This window comes from Rhinichthys klamathensis, unplaced genomic scaffold, assembly GCF_029890125.1.
Source record: "Rhinichthys klamathensis goyatoka isolate OS25496 unplaced genomic scaffold, OSU_Roscu_1.1 h1tg000277l_1, whole genome shotgun sequence".
Classification (NCBI taxonomy): Eukaryota; Metazoa; Chordata; class Actinopteri; order Cypriniformes; family Leuciscidae; genus Rhinichthys; species Rhinichthys klamathensis.
This window is the reverse complement of record NW_026606796.1, coordinates 422,922-447,179: the sequence shown is the minus strand read 5'-3', so window position 1 is coordinate 447,179 and position 24,258 is coordinate 422,922. Positions and strand designations below refer to the sequence as shown.

General features: G+C 38.2%; 1 protein-coding gene across 1 annotated transcript; it reads right to left on the bottom strand.

Annotated features, from left to right (window-relative positions):
* Positions 1-2,748: 2,748 nt before the first annotated feature.
* Positions 2,749-17,370, bottom strand: nrap (nebulin-related anchoring protein). Its single transcript, XM_056268861.1, has 43 exons — positions 17,154-17,370; positions 16,842-16,936; positions 16,581-16,668; positions 15,283-15,387; positions 15,065-15,169; positions 14,827-14,931; positions 14,289-14,396; positions 14,093-14,197; positions 13,904-14,011; positions 13,714-13,821; positions 13,507-13,614; positions 13,157-13,273; positions 12,546-12,650; positions 12,312-12,419; positions 12,094-12,207; positions 11,817-11,915; positions 11,618-11,722; positions 11,395-11,502; positions 11,202-11,309; positions 10,874-11,071; positions 10,664-10,768; positions 10,432-10,530; positions 10,233-10,337; positions 10,018-10,125; positions 9,596-9,907; positions 9,382-9,486; positions 8,495-8,593; positions 8,296-8,400; positions 8,083-8,190; positions 7,889-8,002; positions 7,595-7,792; positions 7,381-7,485; positions 7,083-7,181; positions 6,892-6,996; positions 6,601-6,708; positions 6,121-6,432; positions 5,887-5,991; positions 5,517-5,615; positions 5,321-5,425; positions 4,468-4,575; positions 4,050-4,361; positions 3,664-3,816; positions 2,749-3,128 (listed from the first exon to the last, which is right to left on the bottom strand). Exons 1-43 carry the CDS (start codon positions 17,223-17,225, stop codon positions 2,781-2,783), a joined length of 5,586 nt encoding a protein of 1,861 aa, XP_056124836.1. The 5' UTR covers positions 17,226-17,370; the 3' UTR covers positions 2,749-2,780.
* Between the last annotated feature and the right edge of the window lie 6,888 nt (positions 17,371-24,258).

Sequence of the window (24,258 nt, the reverse complement as noted above, 5' to 3'; positions counted from 1 at the left end):
AATAAGAAAAACTGGTGGAGTATCCCTTTAAAGGTATGATAGGCAATGCTTTTAATAAACACTTTTTGCTATAGGCCTGCTGGTTGAAACTCTTCACATCCCGATAGCAATCAGAAGTGGTCTAAATATAAACATTTTTACATATATCTTCTGTGGAAGTCTCAGGACCAAAAAAATGTTCGTCCAATCATTGCATTCGGTCCAAATGCAATTATAGGATGCCCTATCTGCCTGTCAACGTATTTATTTCCATACCTCCGCGCATCCTTCTAATAGTTTCATGCTTACCGCAATGTACCGCACAAAACGAATTGTGTTTGACACAAACTGCTAGTCAAGAAACCGGCTAACATGTTAGCATTAGCCTGATTTGGCTTTGGTAAAAACCAAGTGACAGATGAATTTACAGAACAATATTGTAGAATATATCAACAAAAGATGGGTTGCGTTTTCTCCATTCATTTTGCTATCCTAACTATTTTTCCCCACGAGTCACGACCCTACCAGAACAGACCTGTGGCCCATTTTTGGGTCGCAACCCACCAGTTGAGAACCCCTTCTGTAAATATCCCTGGTGTTGCATTACAGTAGCCTACTTAGGCAGAGAGCATGTGTTCATTTTTCCATCTACGGATCTAATTCTGACAGTTTGCGTTGCAGCACAGAAGACTCAGGAATGTCCTTATTTTCCATGTGGAAAGGCCGACTCATGAAAGCCAATACCCCAGTGGAATACAACTCATTAAGTCCGGCTTTTTTTATACAAGCCATGTGGCACTATTTAAACGGACAGGGTTCACTTCAAACTGGACAGAACTGACTGGCCACCATGTCACGTTTCATGTGTGTCCGCTGGTCCCCCCTCACTGGCTGTAGAAAATACACAGTGCACAGTATTTTCTTTTCAAAATGAGCTTGAAGGTACACTTGAAATTTACAACATGTGTAAACTATACTCAAAGGGTTAGGCAGTGTTTCCTAAGATCTTTGGAACATTCATGTTCTTTGCAAAAGCAAACTAAAGACAGAGCCAAGTGGCTGATGCTCTTAGGTTGCCCTGGTTATGTTATGAATTTAGCAATTGATCTCCATCACGAAAGATCATAAAACTTCTGTTTAAACTAGCTCAGATCGAGGCCTTCATGTCAGAGAAATACCAGAAACGTCAGTGCACATGTGCCTTTGAGAGCCGTCAGGTTTGCATTAGCGAAATTCATGTCCAGCTCCCTGGATTGACTCAGTCTAATCACACTCGTGTGTTTGTAAAGTACTAAGCCCAAAAGCAATACAAATTCACTCTTAAAGGTCCAGTGAGATGCATAAAGAAACTTGGGTGACAAGGGGTTTGCTGGACACCAAATTAAACGGGGTGGAATGATGACTGCACACATTCAGTAGATGATTTTACTACCACTTTGACCACAAACCCACTGACTCACTGGCAGTTCTTGTCTCTAGGAAAAATGGTCACATTACTCAAAGCTTTCTTAAGAGATGTCAGGCTCTCCTCTTTCCTCAGCAGTGAACTTTGTCTGAGGGGATGCTGCTTTTTCTTTCTTTAAAACACTTGACATGACATTTCTGCTTTTATATGCATGCAAAATATACACTAATTGCAAACATTTTCATAATTAGTCATCCTTTGTGTCTATCCTATTACCACTCTTGAGGAATCACTGTTAGAAAGATGTATTTAGAAAACCCAGCTGTTCTAATCCTATAGATATATTGTATGAATATGATCACTATAATAAGGCTTGAAGTTAAAGTAAACATGCATCATGTATTAACCAGAAAACAGTTTTTATTCCATATGCTATAATGCAGCATTTGAAGCGAATAGACCTATTTTTTTCTTATGAGTTTTTCTACCGATTCCCGTAACCAATTCCAGTAGTCCAATGCCCAGAACTCATCTGTGAACTCGCATCAGCCTTCACAAGTGTTCTCATGGACTAACCATCACCAGTTCCTTCACAACAGTTGTTCAGCACCTCTGCTTTAGGCATTATGGGTCAACACTTGCATTGGAAAAGCAAGAAAATAAACATGATTTATTTGCTTAAACTGATTTTCATTATGTCCCGGCAATATCAGCGAGACCCCGCTGAGCAGTTCCTCCAAACTGCCTGGAGGAATACCGCTTTTTTACAGCTTTTACAGTGATCCATCCATCCATCTATCTATCTGAGAAGTCCTTTCTCAAACAAAAGTTTATAACAAGACTGTCAACACAATAAAACTGTCTATGACTGCCCTCTAGTGCTCAAGATTGTTAAAAAGGTGAAATGTTTTATGAAGGATATTTGAAACAAAAACTTTTATTATTATCATCATGTGTCATAATTCACACTTAAAATTCTGAGTTGCGGGGCTTTCTCATAAAGCGCAACTTGATAGACATACAATATATCCAATATCTCAAACATAGCGTATTACTTACTATCAAATCCACCAGAGGAACATGGATCTTACTCTTACACAGTGAGGGCACTTCTCCAAAATCACGCTCACCCTTATTCGTTACATACATTGTCCATACATGCAGCTTTGTTTGATATTTTCATAACAATAACTACAATCACCTTCATTAAACCATAGTTAAAAGAAAACCAACCATGATTTTCATTGTTTACAGTCTGCACTTTAACCATCTTCAAGTTCACTTTTCACTTATAGCTTTCATCTAAATATCGCTCAATTAAAAATATAACCAGAGAACACCAGGATCTACATGATGCTCATAAATTAGATTTTAAAAAAAAGACAAGAATGACAGATTACATTGTTCCTGACTTTGCAGCAGCCTGATCTGTGATGGCCCGGTTTTCACTCATCTGTCTTGCGGTGGATTCATCAGCATGAGACTGGCTCATAATGGATTGTTTCTTGGAGGACTGGTTGGTGATAGACTGACTTGTGGTTGAATGGGAAGCAACAGACTGTGACGTGATGGATTTTGTGGTCTTGGCCTGCTTGAATGTGGTGTGAATAGTTTTCTTCCTCTTGACATGGAGGATCTCCATAGCATCAGGATTGACTCCTGGCTGCTGGAACTCCTTTGTGGTATCCGTCTGCTCTGTGGTGGATTCCTGCTGCTCCTGGAACTCCTGCTGTCTCTGGAGCATCTGAGACAGAAGAAAATGATCAAATGCATTATGGGGAGAGGAAATAGAGTCAAGTTGGTAATGTGGTAAAATTTTTAAAAGCATGACAATTGCTCTGTTCCAAAACCTAGTGCGCTACCATTTGAAGGCGCACTCCTGATATGATATGATTTAATATGTTTCCAAAGATACCTTGTTTTAGCCAAATTCTTCAATTCTAGTTAAGTTTCACTACAAATACTAAATGTGTCAAAAAAGATATATTATGTACAATATTTGTGTATGTTATGTATTTTTATTCTTAAAGTATTGTACTATTAGGTTAGCAACATGCTAGCATCCTAACTCTATTGAAATCAATTCACAGTCACATCATCAGTGCTATTTGTTTAGCTTGTGGAGCTGCTGCCTAAGTAGTGTTCCAAAACAATCACTTATGAGGTTTCATGATGCTTAGGATGCTAACAATGCAGCTCACTAGGGTTTGAAACAGAGCAAATGATCCTATTCAGATATCTTCAGATAAGTAATATTGTGATGTAGAGTTCTGTCTCACCATTAGATGCTGATACTGGGCGATAGCCTCATCAGTGGTCACTCCTTCAGCAAGGCCCAGTTCTGCAGCACGGCGGGCCATTTCTACCTTATGAGAGCCAGGTGGGGTCCAGCCCACACCTTTAATCCAGTTCAGATCTGATTTGTAGTTGACCTGCAACCACAGAGTCAGGACCATTAAACTTGCTACACGAGGACAAAGAACAATTCATTTGTCAAAATAATGTCATCTGAGAAACTTTTGGCAAATATTGCTACCAAGTCACTCCAAGGACATATTTTCACATGCATAGTGTCTCATGTCAACCACATGTCATCATAGAGAGGCATTAGCATACAATGGCATCAATACAGTTCTTCACAACATTTAATAATCCCAAAACTCACATCGCTCTGCAGCTGGTAGGCTTGTTTAGCATGTATGACGTTGAGCTGATTAGAATCGCAGGTGTAGTCATGGAGATGCTGGCGATAGTTGACATTGCTGAGCTGAGCCTGGCTCTTCTTAGCATGCTGGAAATCAGGCTGGTCGGCATGGATCTTAAACTGAGAGCGTGTCTCCTGGGACTGCTTCTTGTACACGTTGTTGCTCTGGAGCTTCCCGACAGCCAATGAGTGTTTCATCTTGGGGTCATCCTCAACGCTGAGGAGGCCCACCTGATGTCCCTTCTCTTTGACAAATGCCTCCTTATAGCGGAACTGAGAAGCAATGGTACAACATATGTTAAATTAAAATTCTGAAGTTGGGTTTTACTTAATGAAATAGTACACAATTTGGCAGATAAACATTTTGATGATAACTTACATCACTAGCAATTTCTCTAGATGCCTTGGCTGTCTGAAAGGGAATGGCGTCCAACCTGAAGTCATAACCTGCAGACCTCACCTGCTCACCTGATGTTTTATACACTTTCTGCAAAGTGAAAGAGAAAAAAAGAGCATAGACAATATTAAAGGATGTACACTATCATTCAAATGTTCGAAATCTTTTTTTAATGTAATCTCATGCACACCAAAGTTGCATTTATTTTATCAAAAGTACAGTAAAAAGGTGATGTTGTGAAATAGTATTACAATTTAAAACGTTTTTCTATTTTAATATATTTTAAAAAGTAAATTATTCCTGTGCGACAAAAAGCTGAATTTTCAGCATCATTACTCCAGTCTTCAGTGTCACATGATTCTTCAGAAATCAGTCTAATAAGCTGATTTGCTGCTCAAGAAACATTTATTATTATTATTATCAATGTTGAAAACAGTTACAAAATACTTCTTTTTTTTAAAATAAAAGCTGTTATTTTGAACTTTCTATTCATCAAAAATATTGGGAAATCTTGGTTTCCACAAAAAATATTATGGAGCAAAAACAGTTTTTAACATTGATAATAATAATAAACGTTTCTTGAGCACCAAATCAGCATATTATAATGATTTCTGAAGGATCATGTGACACTGAACACTGGAGTAATGGTGCTGAAAATTCAGCGTTGCCATCATGAGAATAAATTATATTTAAAAATGTATTAAAACAGAAAAAAATATTTCACAATAATACTGTTTTACTGTATTTTTGATCAAATAAATGCAGCCTTGGTGAGCATTAGAGACTTCTTTCAGAGATACTGAGATACCTCTCGTAAGAGACCCAAAAAACTTACATTGCTAATTTGCCGAGCGTTGATCTTTGCTCTGATGAAGTCAGGATGATCAGAGTGTAATGTGTATTTGTGCATAGAATCAGAGTCTCCAGACTTGTACATCCTCTGAAACAGGATAAAAGTCGTGTTATTCACTTCACCTAAAACAATCACTGCCTACACACACATTGAAATAAGCATGCTGGATGAAGCTTACCTCACTACACTGCATGTAGCTGTTCTTTGCATGGAGGATATCTGGTGAATCAGCAATTTGAGTGAACTTCAGACTGTCAGGATGTTGACGGTACTTCTTCTACAGAGGGTAACGATGAAGAAAAGCATTTATTATTAACCGTGATTTTATCAAAGTATGCTGGCAAAATTACGAATATAAACATGAAACCCCACTCGCAACCTATTTTATTTCAATAATATGTGTGAAGCAGGGTATTTAAAAGAAAAAATAATTGATTGGAGTGTGAAAAGTGGGTGTTCCATACCAGAATTCACCATAAGACCAGGGAATTGCATTAAGAAAGTAAATAGGGTAATTTGATTTCATGTTGAATTGAAGTGCAACTTACATCACTAATGAGCTCTCCGGCTTTCTTTGCAGACTCCATCTGGGGTGCGCCTGCTGAATCCCAGGCCACTCCCTTCATGAAGTTCAGATCTGATTTGTATACATTCTTTGAAAAGACAAAGAAGACGAGATTTTAATGATTGTATTGAGATGCTTTGGCCTGTCACTCCTTTATGGTATAAATCCAAAACTCAAGATCAGGATCTTAATCTTTTATGGCCTTACTCATTCTCACCTGGCTCTGCAGGTCATATGCCTTTTTGGCCCACTGCACCTTTATATCATCAGGAAGGACTGTGTAAGAGTGGATGTGAGTCTTGTAATCCTGGTCGCTGGCTAAGGCCTGGGCTTTCTTGGCTTGAACCAAGTTCACCATGTCCAGAGGCAGCTGATACTGGCCGCTGGTGGACACGGCGTCTTTGCGATAATGCTGGTCACTGTGCAAACGACCCATCTCCATGCAGTGCATGAGGTGCGAGTCCTCCAGAAGGCTACGAGCTCCGATGTGCTTGCCCTTCTCCAATACATGGCTGTGCTTGTATTGAACCTATTAAGGCAAAGGAGGTGAATATGTTCAACTGGATGTCGGTGTACATTTTGAATATGCTGTTTAACACAAACTTGGCGGCATGATTGCTTATGTATATTAATGCATGAGTTTATCAGAGCTGTTTTTGCCCATAAATGTGTGTAAATTTAGAGAGGGTAATCTTACATCACTAGCAATGCTGGTGGAGGCTTTTGCAGCCTGGAAGGGGATATCCTTCATGGTGAGTTTATAACCCTGAGCTCTTAGCACATTCCATGACTCCTTGTATTTAACCTGAAATAAAACAGAAAATGTTCAAACTTTTGTCTTTTTTATCATCTTAAACACAAGTTCATTTGAATAAATTCCTCTTTAGAATATCTTTAAAATGAGCTATCAACTTCGGTTAAGAATAGTGGATTTTATGATGTAGCATTATCCATAAACACAAAAATAGACTTGGAAGGCTCATCTTACATCACTGAAGTTAGCAGCATTAATCTTGGCCTGGGTGATTTCAGGTCGCTCAGCAGTAATGGTGTAGCTGTGCTTGAAGTTCTCTCCCTTTTCTTTGTACAAGCGCTAAATAATATCAGACCACAAGACATTATGATCCCTCTATCACTGCAAATCACAAAACACAGAGACAATATTGCATGTCCTCCTACCTCATTATTGATCTTGCTACTGGTCTTTGCATGCACAATATCCGGAGAATCCGTGACAGATGTGTGTTTAAAAGAGTAGGGTTGCTGGCGATACTTTTTCTGTTAGGCAACACAAATAAATACATTTATAATGTGAATTAAAAATACATACACTACTGTCCAAAAGTTTGGAGATCGTACAATTGTTATAAAAGTCTTAATTTCATTAAAACAAAATCTTAATGAGCCCAAACTTTTGAACAGCAGTGCAGATGACCATGCTGGATCAAAGTGTTGAAATTTAAATAGCCATTCATACCTCACTGATTAGATCTGTGGCCCTTTTGGACCCCTCAATCTGTAAGGCACCGGTGGCAATCCAGGCCGCACCACGAAGGTAGTTCAGATCAGAGCGGTAGAGTTTCTGTTGTATAAACACAGTATGTTCAAGAGCACTCGACTTTCAGAGGCATTCTGTGGAGCAATGAGTATTGGTAACCATATTAGTGGAAATGCATTGAATAAGACATTACCTCACTCTGCAGTTCATATGCTCTCTTGGCAGCCTGCACTTTGAGGTCATCGGGCAGTGTTGTGTACTTGTGTAATGTAAGTCTGTAGTCCTGATCACTGATCAGAGACTGAGCATTCTTAGCATGGAGCACGTCTAACATATCCATTGGTAGATGGAACTGAGAATGCGACTTAGAAGAGTCTTTTTTGTATTTGAGCTAAGGAGAGAGAAAGTTGATCAATTGCTTGAGCATGACCTCTCAAACTCACATTCATGCTACTTCATTCGGTTGTATCCTTGCTGGAATACTCACATCACTTTGTATATTTGTGGCATGCACAGAGTGAGCAATGTTTATGTCATCCTGTAGTCCCTTTAGCCCAATCATCTTCCCTTTTGTCTTCTCAAACTGTGCCTTGTACTTTTGCTGGAGGTAAACATTTTATAGAGTTAGATAAACGGACAACAGAAACTGTAGTTCATCCCTATTGTGTACAAAATACTCACATCACTGAGGATTTCTGCAGACGATTTGGCTGATTGGAATGGAATAGCATCCAAGCGCAACTTGTAGCCACCATCTTTAATCTTTGTCCAGGACTCTTTGTAACGTGACTATGTAAAAAAAAAAAATTCTACTTAATGTGGAAATTCAATTGTTTGTGCATGTTTTTAAGAGCTACTGAAACAGAAACAGCAGTGTGTGTAATGGATTCTCACCTCACTGATGTTCATGGCATTGATCTTAGCCTGCACATGCTCTGGAATATCTCCAATCAATGTGTACTTGTGCATTTCATTCGCTCCTTTCTTTCTGTATAATCTCTGTTGACATGAAGATCACATACATGATCTCTTTTAACAATTATCACAGAATTCAATTCATAGATTCAAATACTGATTCATAGAAAAGACGTACATCAAGAACCAGTTTGCTGCTGATTTTGGCCTGGACCATCTCTGGTGTGTCCTCCACGCTGGTGTACTTCAGAGCACTCACATTCTGTCTGTATTTTTTCTGGAACATATACAGGTCATGGCAAAGATTTATATTGACTTTCAGTGCTGGGAGATAAATGTGTTTTAAATTTATTGTCTGAACTGTCTCTTGGGTGTACAGCCCTCAAGGTCTTTCATCTCAAGGATGTTTTGCTTCAGTCATTTCATAATAGCTTTTAAGTAACACATGCATAATTTAAGTGTTAACCCCTAAGCATATGCTTTTTTTTATCTTAGCTGAGTTTCACATCTATACTCAAAGTAAGGCCATCTAACAATATTCATGGAGGACCCTAACAGCATCACTTAAAATCATAATGTTTCTCTGCTGTAAATTTTTCAAAGTCTTAAAACCTTCAGTTTATTCCAAGGTTAAAATTTAACAAAAATATTCTTTAGTAAATTAGTATATAAAATAACTCTTCTTTAGTAAAATACTCAACTACTGTATTAGTTGAAGATATATGCCGTATATTTAATATAGTTCTCAGCCATGTTTGCTGAGACAAGGGTTCTTAATAAACTATACAAAGTGCTGATGAACCGAACACTTTGTATAGTTTAGCAGATATATTCTCTGCTAAATATAACCCCAGCCATTTACCTATTGCTTAAGCTATTTGCTATGCAAGCATTACATAACTATTCTCCAAGTGGTACTCCACTTTACATTTTTTTGGAGAGTCCTGCAGATGACCTAAGAATCTAGTGACTCCCTTAAGTTATTTGAATTTAAGATCTGAAAGAAGAAAAACAATAACATTTAGTGTGTATGGTTGGTTACGTTCATGAGAGGCTGATCTGTACCTCGCTGGCTAAATCTGTAGCTTTTCTGGCCTGTTGTATATCAAGTGATCCAGTGGTCTCCCATCCTACCCCTTTCATCCAGTTCAGGTCAGAGCGATACTTTTTCTGTGAAGAAAACAAAGTTTTGTTGCATTTAGCTTTACAAGTCATTGGCTTGTAAATGACTTGTAAAGTCATTCAATTGAAGCCATTCAATTGAATGCTGGGCTCTTACATCACTCTGTTGGCCATATGCTTTCTTGGCCCATTCCAGTTTCATATCATTGGGCAGGAGGGTGTATTTGTGTAAGAAGGTTTTGTAGTTTTGTTCAGTGGCCAGTTCCTGGGCTTTCTTGGCATGGGTGAGGGTCATCATATCGAGTAAGGAACTGTATTTTGTCTTGGTGTCTTCATACTCTTTCTTGTAGTTGAGGTCACTCTGGAGTTTGGTGGCCTGGGCCGAATGGGCCATCTGAGAATCACCTGACACAGTCTTCACACCAATCATCTTCCCTTTTGTCATCTCATATTCTTGCTTGTACTTCACCTACATAAATGGAATATCGGGAGATTAGATTATAAGTCACGATACTTAAGATTCCAGTGTCTAGTTAAGGGCCAAGTGAGTCATGTGTATCAGAGTGTTTGGTCACTCACATCACTGGCGAGATCTCTTGTTGTTTTGGCTGCGAGAATGGAAAGCGTGTCCAGGCCTAGCTCAAAACCCTTCTCTCTCTGCTCTTCCCAAATACCCTTATATGTTTTCTGAAAATTACCAATGTAACGTTGATTAAAAGCAGGCGGTGGGTTGTTAGTTTGTGTGCAGGTTATTGGTGCAACATAAGTACAGGTTCATGTGATTAATTTCATACCCCACTGAGAAGCTTTGCATTAGCTTTGGCTTGCTTGAAGAGAGGCTCATCTTTGCTCATAGTGTACTGGTGCATTGTCTGCTCAGTGCCCGCCTTGTACGTCAGCTGAGGATGAGAAAACACCAACCAATCTCAGATAGGACTCCAGTTAAATGTCCACCGAGGAGATGAATATACAATCAGATTGATCTTATCTTACGCCACTCTGTAGTTCCTGGCTCTTCTTGGCATGTATGATGGAAGGAGTGTCTGCCACTTGTGTGAACTTCACACCATCCACCTTCTGGCGATAATTTTTCTGTATAGAGGTGAAAAGTGCAGCAGGATAAATTTAACAGGATGTTTTTTTACGGTTAAAAAGCCTAGGGAAATACTTGTGACTGGCTATACGAGTCTAATCTGTATGGAATACACATTTTGTAATCACCAACCTCACTGAGTAGTTCTCCTGCCTTCTTGGCTTGTTCCACATCCAGGCAGCCATCAGCCTCCCATCCGACTCCTTTCATCCAGGTCAGGTCTGACCGGTACTGGTTCTAAAAGAGCCAAAACAAATATCCATTTAGCATGCATAAATGAATTCCCATTATCTGTATCATTCTACTCTGGTCTTGCATATAGACATGCTTTCGTCTTCTTACATCACTCTGCAGTTGGTAAGCTTTCTTAGCTTGCTGCACTTTCATGTCATCAGGCAGGACGGTGTAATCGTGTAACTTCGTCCTGTACTCCAAATCACTTGCCAGGGCCTGAGCCTTTTTAGCATGACTCAGATTCACCATGTCCAAAGGAAGGTGGAACTTGGATTGAGTCTCCTTAGAACCCTTTTTATAAGCGACCTATAGCACAGAAATTTGATTGTTTTTTGTTTAGGCTATAGTATTTGAAGAATCTTAGATTGAGCATTCATGTTAATGGGAAAAATACAGTTTTGTTTAACTTAACCTGACTTTAGCTACTCAGACTTACCTGACTGCTAAGCTTGGCCACCTGAAGGGAGTGCAGTGTTTTAGAGTCACTCACATCCATTCCAATGGCTTTGTCCTTGTTCTTTGTATATGACTCCTTATACTTGATCTGTACGGCCCAAGAAATCAAATAAATCCAAGAAAACAAATTTGAATGAAGATTTACATTTAAACATTGAACATTTGATTCTTACATCACTAGCTAGGTCTCGAGAGGCTTTGGCAGCTTTGAATGTCAGAGTATCCAGGCCGATATCACATGCTTTGGATTTGTTCTTCTCCCAGTTTTCTTTGTATTTGATCTGTGAACGTGCAGAAAGAAAGTGCTTAACAATGCAGTCAACACTGGTAAACTATTTATATATGGATGACAAACAATGTGCCAAGGCTCTGGAATGTATGTGAGCATAGCCTTACATCACTGACAAGTTCTGCATTGGCTTTTGCCTTCTTAAGTTCTGGTGTATCTTGAGACGAAGTATACTGTGTCTTTGTCTTCTCATAGTTGGCTTTGTAGTTCAGCTTTAATGAGAGAGAGATTATATGTGAGGCTTACTGTAGATATGTTATATTAAATTAACTTAAACACTCAATGAAAAGGACAATTGATGCTTACATTGCTAAGCTGATGAGCATTGATTCTGGCTTGCACAATTTCAGGAGTGTCCGCAACCTGGCTGAATTTCAGCTTGTCGATATGTTGTCTGTAGTTTTTCTGAGTGGGAGAAAAAGGACATCCATTTAGATTAGCTTGCATGTTTACAAGCGTAAAGAAGATCATTTGTAAGGCTAACACAGCACTGTTCAAGCAATTAAGGTTGGCATTATTACTGAATGACAACGTATATACACTCTAATACAGTGTATAGCAGCAACAAGAATGACAGACTTACATCTTTGAGCGGCTCCAGTTTTTTCTGGGACTGATAGGATGGGGTGATGGTGGCTGGATAGTTGTACTCACCCTGTACATTCTTCTCCTGCTCATATTCTGATTTGTAGGAAATCTGAAATCAAATGGTATTAGAGAATATGTAAGCACACTGCTCTATGCCTGGTAATAAAAAAAAAAAGGAGAGATATTATGTAAAAAAAATATTTTTTTTCTTACATCACTGGCAAGCTTTCTGACGTTCATGGCATGCATGGTCTGTTTGTCGATGCCACCCCCCTCATAGTGCCCCTTCATGTGATTGGTGTAATTCTCTTTGTATTTATTCTGCAAACACAGAGTGAATGAGCTTGCATTTGACTGCACAAAAGTGCCCAGCACAGCAACACCTTAAATATAGAATATGCAGTCATTCTTTGGGTATAGCAGTCACATCATTGATGAGGCACTCACATCACTGGTATACTTGGCGATCTTTGACACATTCTTGAACTGTGGCGTCTCACAGTAGTTGATGCTGTGGCCTTTTGTGTTCTCAAGGTCCTTCTTGTATTCAACCTGTATAATGGGAGGATGCCCGGGTCACATAGGCCGTTTTAAGTCTCTATCACAGAAAACCATGTGCCCTTTTGACATTTGCTTGTAAATCAGGGAAGGATGGTATCATCAGGCATACACTGTGGCATGCAGAATGAAAAATCTACTGGTCGTGTGAGAGGGTCAAAATAGAATGATGATGTGGCCCCTGGGCTTGCGTGTTCTCTTTGTTTATATCTGTGGGTGGCTGGGCTCAGTAGGAGGGCTCATGGGATGTGGGGAATGCAGGTGTGGAGACGTTATGTCTGGCTAAGCTGATGACAGATGAGTTCACTGATCCTCTCTTTCTCTTTTAGCACTTGTGCATCCTAAATTGCCACAGAAGGCCATGTTACAATACTACAGCTAACTAATCAAGGATGTTTCTAAATATTTTTAACTGGAGATAGTAAATGTCTATTCTCCATCTATTCTCCTGTACCTCTTCTCAACATTAGGCAATGGACCAAGGGCATAAGTCCCCTCACCTCGCTCATTAGCTTGTTGATCTTGCGTGCACTCATCAGAGTCAGGTTGTCCTCAGTGTTTAAAGTGTGGTATGCAGAAGATCCCTTCATCTTCTTCAAATCCTTCTTGTATTTCAGCTGCAGGTTAAAAATGGAGAGAGAGGGGTAAGGAAGGTGTTCAAACACAACAATACCAGAAAGAGCTCAATCTACTCTACAGGAAGCCTATATTCATCTGTCAGAATGAATTCCTGTGACATGAGAGAACATACACAATCAGTCATTTAGACAGTCAGAAAGTCTAAATATGTTCTTTTGATGCCTCTAGAGTGACATACATGACAGACCACTTCAGCAGTGGTGAAACTCACATCACTGGCCATGTCATGGGCTCTCTTGGCCATCTGGTATCCAGGGGTAATCATAGCGGGGAAGCTGCCCTTGCCCTTTTGCTGTTCATAATCCTCAGTATAGGCATGCTAAAGGAATTAGAGACGTTTAGTATAACCATGTGCAATGATGTAACCACATAGGATGTAAACCAAAGATACTGTATGTGCAAAAGCGCATTGTATCACCTGACTGAAGTGTTCTGCATTCTCTCTGGCCAAAGCAAATTCTGCAGCCCCGGCTTCAGTGCTGGCCTTGCCCTTAATCTCCTGCTCATATTTCTGTTGATATTTCACCTGCACGAAAACAACACTGATTTTACATCTATCACGCACATGCAGCTGGCATTTACATGCAATCGCACATTTGGAAACTTACTTTGCTGGCCATCTCGCCTGCTTTTTTGGCCACCTGGTATCCAGGAGTGAAGTGGGCAGGAAAACTGCCTTTGCCCCTCTGCTGTTCATAGCCTTCAGTGTAGACATACTGTTTTCATGGAAGGAGACAAAGTGAGGATATATGAAGAGTATTCAGCCACAAAGAATTTTCAAGATTCTATTCACTTACATCACTGACGATCTTCCCTTGATTTTTAGCTAAAAGTACGTCAGGAGTATCCGTCACAGCGGTGTACTTTGATACTCGTTCTTCATGGCCTTTCTTATACTCCAACTAAATAAAAAAGCAAGGAATAATAAACTCATACTGGACCCGGTTGGAAAGAAACAGCACTTTTTTTTTGCAACAGAATCATTTTGCTTACATTGCTAGCCAGTGTATTGGCTTTCTTTGCCATTTCATATCCTGGAGTGATCATGGCTGGAAAACTGCCCTTTCCTTTAGATTGTTCATATTCCTCTGTGTATTTCACCTGTAAATCAACAAAACACATCACAGACAAGAAACACACAATTTGTGCAATACCTAATTATCAGGGGTAAGATTTGAACCTCCTTCTGCACAATCGATTTAGCCTCAGTGGCCACTGCAACATTCGGTACAACGCAGTTTAAGGAAATTTTTATTTAACGTTTTTGGAACTCATGTCTAAAATGTTACGTTTTATTCTAACATACTAAAAGGTTGCATTTACTATACTTACAATATATTATATTATTATACAATTCGCTTGGATTTGATCAACCGTCATTAGAAGTATGACATAAAGAATTTACTACTAGCACAGTTTGCTATGAGAGAATACTATACCAAGCTCACAAAAATGTTGTAAAGATTCTTGAATTCTTAAAACCTTGCATGCCATTTCAGTGTCTAAGGTCACTTTGGAAACTTGTCCTTACATCACTGGCCAATGAGACTCCAGTCTTGGCATGTATCATCTCAGGTGTGTCTGCTACAGACGTAAACTGCGTCACACGTGCTTCATGGCCTCGTTTGTATTCCACCTGCAGCCCAAATTACCATGTCAGGTCACTTTTTTTTAATACATCATCAATATTTATCCATTTATTGATGCAGGATAATAGCAAGAACATTTTTCAAAGCATTTGCCCTTTATGTCTGAATCAGATCACTCACGTCACTGATGGTCTTCTGAGCCTGGGTCACACGTACGATTTCCTGGCTGGTAACGCTGCCTGAGTAAAATGACTGTTGGCCCACAAATTCAGTTTGGTAACCTTGCTGCTTTTAGAAAGATTAGAAACCAGTCACATGTTGAAGTCCATGGCTAAACTTAAACTTAATGGATTTCTGTTCCTACAGTCTATATATTTTTTTATCAGGGGGTTACTCACCTGACTGGAAAGCTGGCTGGCCGCACGAGCTTGCTCGATTTCTTTTGATCTCATGTCATAGTGAAAAGTGGACATAAAACGCTCCCCTTCTTCTCTATATCTATTCTAAAAAACCAGAGGGACATAAACATGAAGCTGTCGGTGAGCTTCCTATAAGCACAAGCAAAGTCATATTCAAAGATGTGCAATGTCAGTGGGTCTAGTTGGTCTTTTTCTACACTGTCTTTTGATCATTTTCTGGTGATGAAATGAAATTATACATGTGAAATGGAAGTTTGGTGGTTTGCAATTTGTCACTCTGAATACCATCATCGCAGAGCTCAGTGACAGACAGGGACAGCTGGGGATCCCACAGAGAGAGATATAGAAAAAGAGAGGGAGGGAAAGGAAGCCAGAAAGGAAGAGAGGTGGGCTATGTACATGTGGTATAAATTTAAACACCAAATACATAAAGAAGGCCAGAGAAGAGTATCATGTCACACTACAGAAATAACTAGAGAGATGCAGTTCTCATTCCAATCCTGTAGAGTCACCAGGGCCTTTGAGCTCTCCTAAAAACAACACTTTAACCCAACTCATATAGGGGGTATTACGAGCAAAATGACCCATATTCAATTCTTTAAATACCTTTTGCTTGCAAATCAGTGTAAGACAGTATACACTGACCACCACTAGTTCAGCTTCTAATTCAGGAAGCTGAACCACTAAAATTCAGGCAGCCTAAAAAGCTGAATTGTAAAGTTTCTCTGAATCTGTATGGTTGTTTAAAATAACTTTTTCGTTTATTTAATTTAAAAACTTTGCACATGCCTGTGTTTCAAAGCTGTTAATGAGCTTAAATATCTTTAAAGTCAAGTATTTTTAAAGTCTCCATAAGTAAACTAATAAAATAATTCAAATTCAAATCGTATTACACTATTTATTCATTATAATGTACAGTCAACTGGTCATTATCGCAAAATAAATTACCATTATTTTGTGATAAAGATCAACTGACTGTACATTACGCCTTACTTAATATTTAATATATTCTTTATAGAAATACACCTCAATGTAACAGCATTACCTTATTTTTTTCACGCTTGTGAATTTTACGCTTGTACTCCCTCAAATAATGTTACAGAAAAACAAAATATGACTTTAATTTTTACACAATTCTTCATTTTTATAACCTAAGCTTTTCTCTGTAAGGTGTACTTAGTTTCTCTACTATAGAAATTTGTCAGATGTGCAGTATTTGCAATTTAAATCAAGTTTGGTTGTGTTTTGTGTTGTCTGTGATGTAAACAAAGCCTCACCTCACTGGCTGCCGCAGATTGCTTCTTGGCATTGATGTTGACTGGGGTCTCATAAACACTTGTAAAAGTGTTGTTCTTTGGATTATGCCTATGAGATATGAGAGACAAATAATTATATATTCAACACATGAAAGGGCCAAATTTTGCAAATGATGCCTTCAGCCATGACGCAAAGAAAAATAATGCGGACTTATTGAAACACTGAGCCTTAATTGTTACAAAAAAAATGAGATTCGAGCCAAAAATTACTCAAACACTTACACTTGGCAGTATGGCCTTTTCTGATGGCTGACAAAATTATTGGCAGTCAGAACCATTTTACAGTCTTCACAGTGAAAACATGATTTGTGCCAATTCTGAAAGAGGAAAGAGGGACATTTCATGCAGAGCGTGAGAAAATGAAAAGAACTGAATACAATTCCTCCTCCTGAAAATCTGGCCAATTTAATTGGTCCAACGTAGTCTTGCTCACATCATAGAAAACATGGATAGACTTAACTTTAAAATACATTATCTCATTATGATGATCTATGGACTATCGTTTTAATTGAGACACACGTGGTAAAGCCTTACCTGACCGATAAGATTGATCTTCTCCGCTGGGTACACCACAAACCCGCACCTGGCACACTTTTGAACATTCATAATTGTATCCAATTAAGACGGCAACTCCAGAGAAATATAAAAACAACTTGTACAAACAGTCAGTACAGGAAAGCAAGGCTTCCCAGACAGTCCCTTGTTCCCACTTGTGTCTCAGTCTCTGTCCTGTGTTAAACTTAGATCTGCTCTCTGACAGAGACCCTGTCTACATGTCAGTGGGTGCAGAGTTCCGCCCCTCTTTAGCTGTTGCCAGTCAGCTGACTGGTTGACCAGCTGTCAGTTACATTGAGAGATGTCACTGAATTGTGATCACGGTGTTGTTCTTTTTGAGTACATTAGTCAGAGCCTTCAGACATGCTCTAAATAGGTAAATGAAGTCACGGCTAGATTGGCCATTGCACATGTTATGAAATGCCTTATAGTTTCTAGAAGCATATCATGGCTTTCCGTCATTTTCTCAAATAAGATTAAATTGTTCATGCTGTTACTATAACTTTAAGATATCATGATTAAGTCATTCTCAAAATATGGTGACAAACATGTCCACTGACAGTCATTACAAATATTTAAAATAAAACAGAAATCCTGTATAAAATGCATCCTTCTATGAAATAATATAAAATGTTTTACTCTACATCATTTTGCATATTTCTACTCCACTGAGATTTACATTTTTTACTAATTTTGTTTTTCTTATAGGTTAATTACTGCAAGTCGAAACAAAATTAATAATATAAATAACTGTTAAAAGTTATAATCCAAATTGGTCCCACTTTATATTAAGTGGCCCTAATACCTGTGTACTTACATGGTTACTAGATATGTACTTAGTATGTAACTACAGTGTAAATACACATTGGTACATAGTATTTACAACTGTAATATTTGTGTAACTACACATATGTAACAACCCACGGAAAGGTATGTGTAAGTACAAAAGTGTAACAGGACATTGGTAACAACACTTTTTCCACTACAGTAAGTACACATGTGTAACAGGCATTATGTAACTACATTTTGTAACAACAATATGTATTCACACAAGTTGTTCCACTTCCACACGCAGTCTTCCATACTGTAGTTACTAGTTAAGAACACACTGAAACCATGATGATTCCTATGTGTATACCATGTATTTACTATATGACCGGCAGGACTTATGTTGAATTACAGCTAAAGTTTTCCCTTGTGGTACCAGTGTACAGGTAAGTCCTCAGGAACTCTGCACTTGATATAATGTGTTAAACTGTCATAACTTACATGTATTATGCAAAACCCAAACCTCTGTGCAACTGTACTAACAGTGTACTAACATGGTAACTCCTCAGGAACTGTCCACTTAATATAAAGTGTAAAATGGTCATAACTTACTGTGTATTATGCAAAACCCAAACCTCTGTGCAACTGTATTAACAGTGTACTTACATGGTAACTCCTCAGGAACTGTCCACTTAATATAAAGTGTAAAATGGTCATAACTTAGTGTATTATGCAAAACCCAAACCTCTGTGCAACTGTACTAACAGTGTACTAACATGGTAACTCCTCAGGAACTGTCCACTTAATATAAAGTGTAAAATGGTCATAACTTACTGTGTATTATGCAAAACCCAACCCTGTGCAACTGTACTAACAGTGTACTAACATGGTAACTCCTCAGGAACTGTCCACTTAATATAAAGTGTAAAATGGTCATAACTTACTGTGTATTATGCAAAACCCAAACCTCTGTGCAACTGTACTAACAGTGTACTAACATGGTAACTCCTCAGGAACTGTCCACTTAATATAAAGTGTAAAATGGTCATAACTTACTGTGTATTATGCAAAACTCAAACCTCTGTGCAACTGTACTAACAGTGTACTAACATGGTAACTCCTCAGGAACTCTGCACTTGATATAATGTGTTAAACTGTCATAACTTACATGTATTATGCAAAACCCAAACCTCTGTGCAACTGTACTAACAGTGTACTAACATGGTAACTCCTCAGGAACTGTCCACTTAATATAAAGTGTAAAATGGTCATAACTTACTGTGTATTATGCAAAACCCAAACCTCTGTGCAACTGTATTAACAGTGTACTTACATGGTAACTCCTCAGGAACTGTCCACTTAATATAAAGTGTAAAATGGTCATAACTTACTGTGTATTATGCAAAACCCAAACCTCTGTGCAACTGTACTAACAGTGTACTAACATGGTAACTCCTCAGGAACTGTCCACTTAATATAAAGTGTAAAATGGTCATAACTTACTGTGTATTATGCAAAACCCAACCCTGTGCAACTGTACTAACAGTGTACTAACATGGTAACTCCTCAGGAACTGTCCACTTAATATAAAGTGTAAAACGGTCATAACAGAGACCATCTCAGCAAACCCAAACCTCTCATAGTTTTATTAACAATAGCATTAAAATATATTTTGAGCCACTAATCCTACTCATACCCCTAAACCTACCCATAACCATTCCTTAAAACTACGTAGGCTACACTTATGAAGAAAATAAAAACATAACAGACAGACAAGTAACGTTATACATTTCACAATAATTTGTTTATTGCGAAAATGTCAAAACCGGTACCAAAAGTCGTTCACATGATGATGCGTTGCAGCCGCAGTCCTCTCTGGCAGTATTATAATAGTTGTGTATGAGGTACAGATCAGAATATAAATTATTAATCCATGAAAATGTTAATCCGGTTTCGGTTCGCTCTGTGAAGGCGCGCGCGCTTCTCCATTTCAAATGTACAACACCGACTGAAACACGGCATGTCGCAATCTGTGACGAAGCAGGCGAGAGCCAATGAGCGTTTGATATCACGGCCGTAAAACATGTCGTAAAGCTTCTTGAAGGCGCATTTTTTGAATTTGAATTCATCACCACTCACCAGCGCGCCTGAGCGCGGGATTTGACGTTGGCGGTCGCTGCTGAGAAATGGAGATGAAGATCATAAAGGGCTGAATTTGGATCTGTTTCTTGCAAACAACGTATGGATTCTAAAGATTTGGATTACATCAGGCTAATACAATTGATGTTTTTTTTTGTGAATTTATGTTGTGTTTTATTGGAGAAAACGCTTTTTGTGTCTCACGGTAAATGAACTAAATACTACAAAATGGTTAAACGATTAAACAAGGTATTTTTAAGGTTTTAAAGTGTAGGCTATTCTTGTTTATTGTTTACAGAACACTGTAATTTACTGTAAAGGCAAATAGGTCACCACAATGTCAAATCAAAAAATCTAAATTAAAGAATAAATCTTTAAAAGTGCTAACTTATGCCGTAATATCCCAGAATCTATCAAAGCATAACTATCACATTTATATTTCAGAGTTTACTATCAACTACGTAACCTTGTGTTTTGCATTTACTGTGGTACACAACAATGACCCTAACAATTACACTTTATATTAAGTGGACAGTTCCTGAGGAGTTACCATGTTAGTACACTGTTAATGCAGTGTTGCACAGAGGTTTGGGTTTTGCATAATACACAGTAAGTTATGACCATTTTACACTTTATATTAAGTGGACAGTTCCTGAGGAGTTACCATGTTAGTACACTGTTAGTACAGTTGCACAGAGGTTTGGGTTTTGCATAATACACAGTAAGTTATGACCATTTTACACTTTATATTAAGTGGACAGTTCCTGAGGAGTTACCATGTTAGTACACTGTTAGTACAGTTGCACAGAGGTTTGGGTTTTGCATAATACACAGTAAGTTATGACCATTTTACACTTTATATTAAGTGGACAGTTCCTGAGGAGTTACCATGTTAGTACACTGTTAGTACAGTTGCACAGAGGTTTGGGTTTTGCATAATACACAGTAAGTTATGACCATTTTACACTTTATATTAAGTGGACAGTTCCTGAGGAGTTACCATGTAAGTACACTGTTAGTACAGTTGCACAGAGGTTTGGGTTTTGCATAATACACAGTAAGTTATGACCATTTTACACTTTATGTTAAGTGGACAGTTCCTGAGGAGTTACCATGTTAGTACACTGTTAGTACAGTTGCACAGAGGTTTGGGTTTTGCATAATACACAGTAAGTTATGACCATTTAACACTTTATATTAAGTGGACAGTTCCTGAGGAGTTACCATGTAAGTACACTGTTAATACAGTTGCACAGAGGTTTGGGTTTTGCATAATACACAGTAAGTTATGACCATTTAACACTTTATGTTAAGTGGACAGTTCCTGAGGAGTTACCATGTTAGTACACTGTTAGTACAGTTGCACAGAGGTTTGGGTTTTGCATAATACACAGTAAGTTATGACCATTTTACACTTTATATTAAGTGGACAGTTCCTGAGGAGTTACCATGTTAGTACACTGTTAGTACAGTTGCACAGAGGTTTGGGTTTTGCATAATACACAGTAAGTTATGACCATTTTACACTTTATATTAAGTGGACAGTTCCTGAGGAGTTACCATGTAAGTACACTGTTAATACAGTTGCACAGAGGTTTGGGTTTTGCATAATACACAGTAAGTTATGACCATTTTACACTTTATATTAAGTGGACAGTTCCTGAGGAGTTACCATGTTAGTACACTGTTAGTACAGTTGCACAGAGGTTTGGGTTTTGCATAATACACAGTAAGTTATGACCATTTTACACTTTATATTAAGTGGACAGTTCCTGAGGAGTTACCATGTTAGTACACTGTTAGTACAGTTGCACAGAGGTTTGGGTTTTGCATAATACACAGTAAGTTATGACCATTTTACACTTTATATTAAGTGGACAGTTCCTGAGGAGTTACCATGTTAGTACACTGTTAGTACAGTTGCACAGAGGTTTGGGTTTTGCATAATACACAGTAAGTTATGACCATTTAACACTTTATATTAAGTGGACAGTTCCTGAGGAGTTACCATGTTAGTACACTGTTAGTACAGTTGCACAGAGGTTTGGGTTTTGCATAATACACAGTAAGTTATGACCATTTTACACTTTATATTAAGTGGACAGTTCCTGAGGAGTTACCATGTTAGTACACTGTTAGTACAGTTGCACAGAGGTTTGGGTTTTGCATAATACACAGTAAGTTATGACCATTTTACACTTTATATTAAGTGGACAGTTCCTGAGGAGTTACCATGTAAGTACACTGTTAGTACAGTTGCACAGAGGTTTGGGTTTTGCATAATACACAGTAAGTTATGACCATTTTACACTTTATATTAAGTGGACAGTTCCTGAGGAGTTACCATGTTAGTACACTGTTAGTACAGTTGCACAGAGGTTTGGGTTTTGCATAATACATGTAAGTTATGACAGTTTAACACATTGTATCAAGTGCAGAGTTCCTGAGGAGTTACCATGTATGTACACTGGTACCACAAGGGAAAACTTTAGCTGTAATTCAACATAAGCCCTGCCGGTCATATAGTAAATACATGGTATACACATAGGAATCATCATGGTTTCAGTGTGTTCTTAACTGGTAACTACAGTATGGAAGACTGCGTGTGGAAGTGGAACAACTTGTGTGAATACATATTGTTGTTACAAAATGTAGTTACATAATGCCTGTTACACATGTGTACTTACTGTAGTGGAAAAAGTGTTGTTACCAATGTCCTGTTACACTTTTGTACTTACACATACCTTTCCGTGGGTTGTTACATATGTGTAGTTACACAAATATTACAGTTGTAAATACTATGTACCAATGTGTATTTACACTGTAGTTACATACTAAGTACATATCTAGTAACCATGTAAGTACACAGGTATTAGGGCCACTTAATATAAAGTGGGACCGTTATGTCCAAAGTCAAAGGTCAGAAGACGAAAACGCGCACATGGTTATTTCTCATTATGGGATAAAAAGGTATTTATTTACTTTAAATTTAATGGGGACAATGTATTGAATTTGTCACTTTCTGTATTTCTAAATAAAATAAACAAATAAGTCAAGTTGTCCCTAATGAATAGAAGGCCAATAGTGTCAACATATAGCCCTATATTAGTAAATATTGGCCCTCAACTTTTATGTTAAATTATTAAATGTAAATTAGCTATGAAACTGTAACCCTTGTAGCACATTTGCATATTAAATGTGAGAATATTATTTTTTTAATAAGAAGGAAATGCCAAGATCAGACCTATTGGCCTAGATCAGTGATGTATAATAATGCAGCTGGCATTTAATGAAAAAGCTCTTGGAGGGAATGCCATAACAAGACAGCCCTGCCCATATGCAATGTATTTAAACGGGTCCCCTCGGTATTCACATGCATACCCTGCATAGGCTACAGTAGGCCTACCAGATGCTACAGTACGCCACTGACTGGAAGAAGTAACTCAGGTTTAAGGTGTGCAAAATGAGTGAATGTCTTTACATGAATAAATCAAATCAAGGTTTTATGAATTCATCGACATAAACGTAAATGTAGCCTATTCAAAAATTTCCCCCCTTGTAGTCTTTTGACGTTTTGAGCCCTTTGTTGTCCAAAGAGGTGTGGAGGTTCATCGCCATGGTTCCCCCGTCAGCTTCGATATCCGTCCCGCGGAAATATTGGGTTTTGCCAATTACATAAAAACACCTGCTCACACACACACACACACAAACACACACACACACACACACACACACACACACTATTATTGTTATTATTATTGAAATGTATAAATCTATAAATAAATAATGTTTATTTCTGACTAATATCATGTTTCAGTTGTTTGAATTATATTCTATTGAATTATATTCTACAGGAAGTAAGCGCACAATAGTTTTCACTTCATCTGGGACTGTTTCTTTAAATACATCAGACACTCCGACTGGAAGGGGCAGATCGGTAGGCATTTGAAAGTTTCATTTTCTCAGTGTAGTGTCTTTGGACTTATTTGGAAGAACAAGGAGCAAAACAGAGGCTGATCCGACAGAAATGTAAGTTTCGAGAGTAAAGATAGTAACGTTAGTAATGTTATGAAAACATCAAGCTATGCTGAAACATCTTTGTTTATGTAAGTTACGTTAACTTACTTACTGTAACTATCAAAGTCTACATTTCATTAACATTAAGCACTGCAGTATT

Coding starts and splice junctions, on each gene's coding strand:
- nrap (XM_056268861.1), bottom strand. CDS start 17,225: ATGAATGTTCAAAAGTGTGCCAGGTGCGGGTTTGTGGTGTACCCAGCG. Junction 12,651..13,156: donor TCAACAAGCTAATGAGCGAG/GTGAGGGGACTT, acceptor CCCATTATACAG/GTTGAATACAAGAAGGACCT. Junction 5,426..5,516: donor GCTACATGCAGTGTAGTGAG/GTAAGCTTCATC, acceptor ATCCTGTTTCAG/AGGATGTACAAGTCTGGAGA.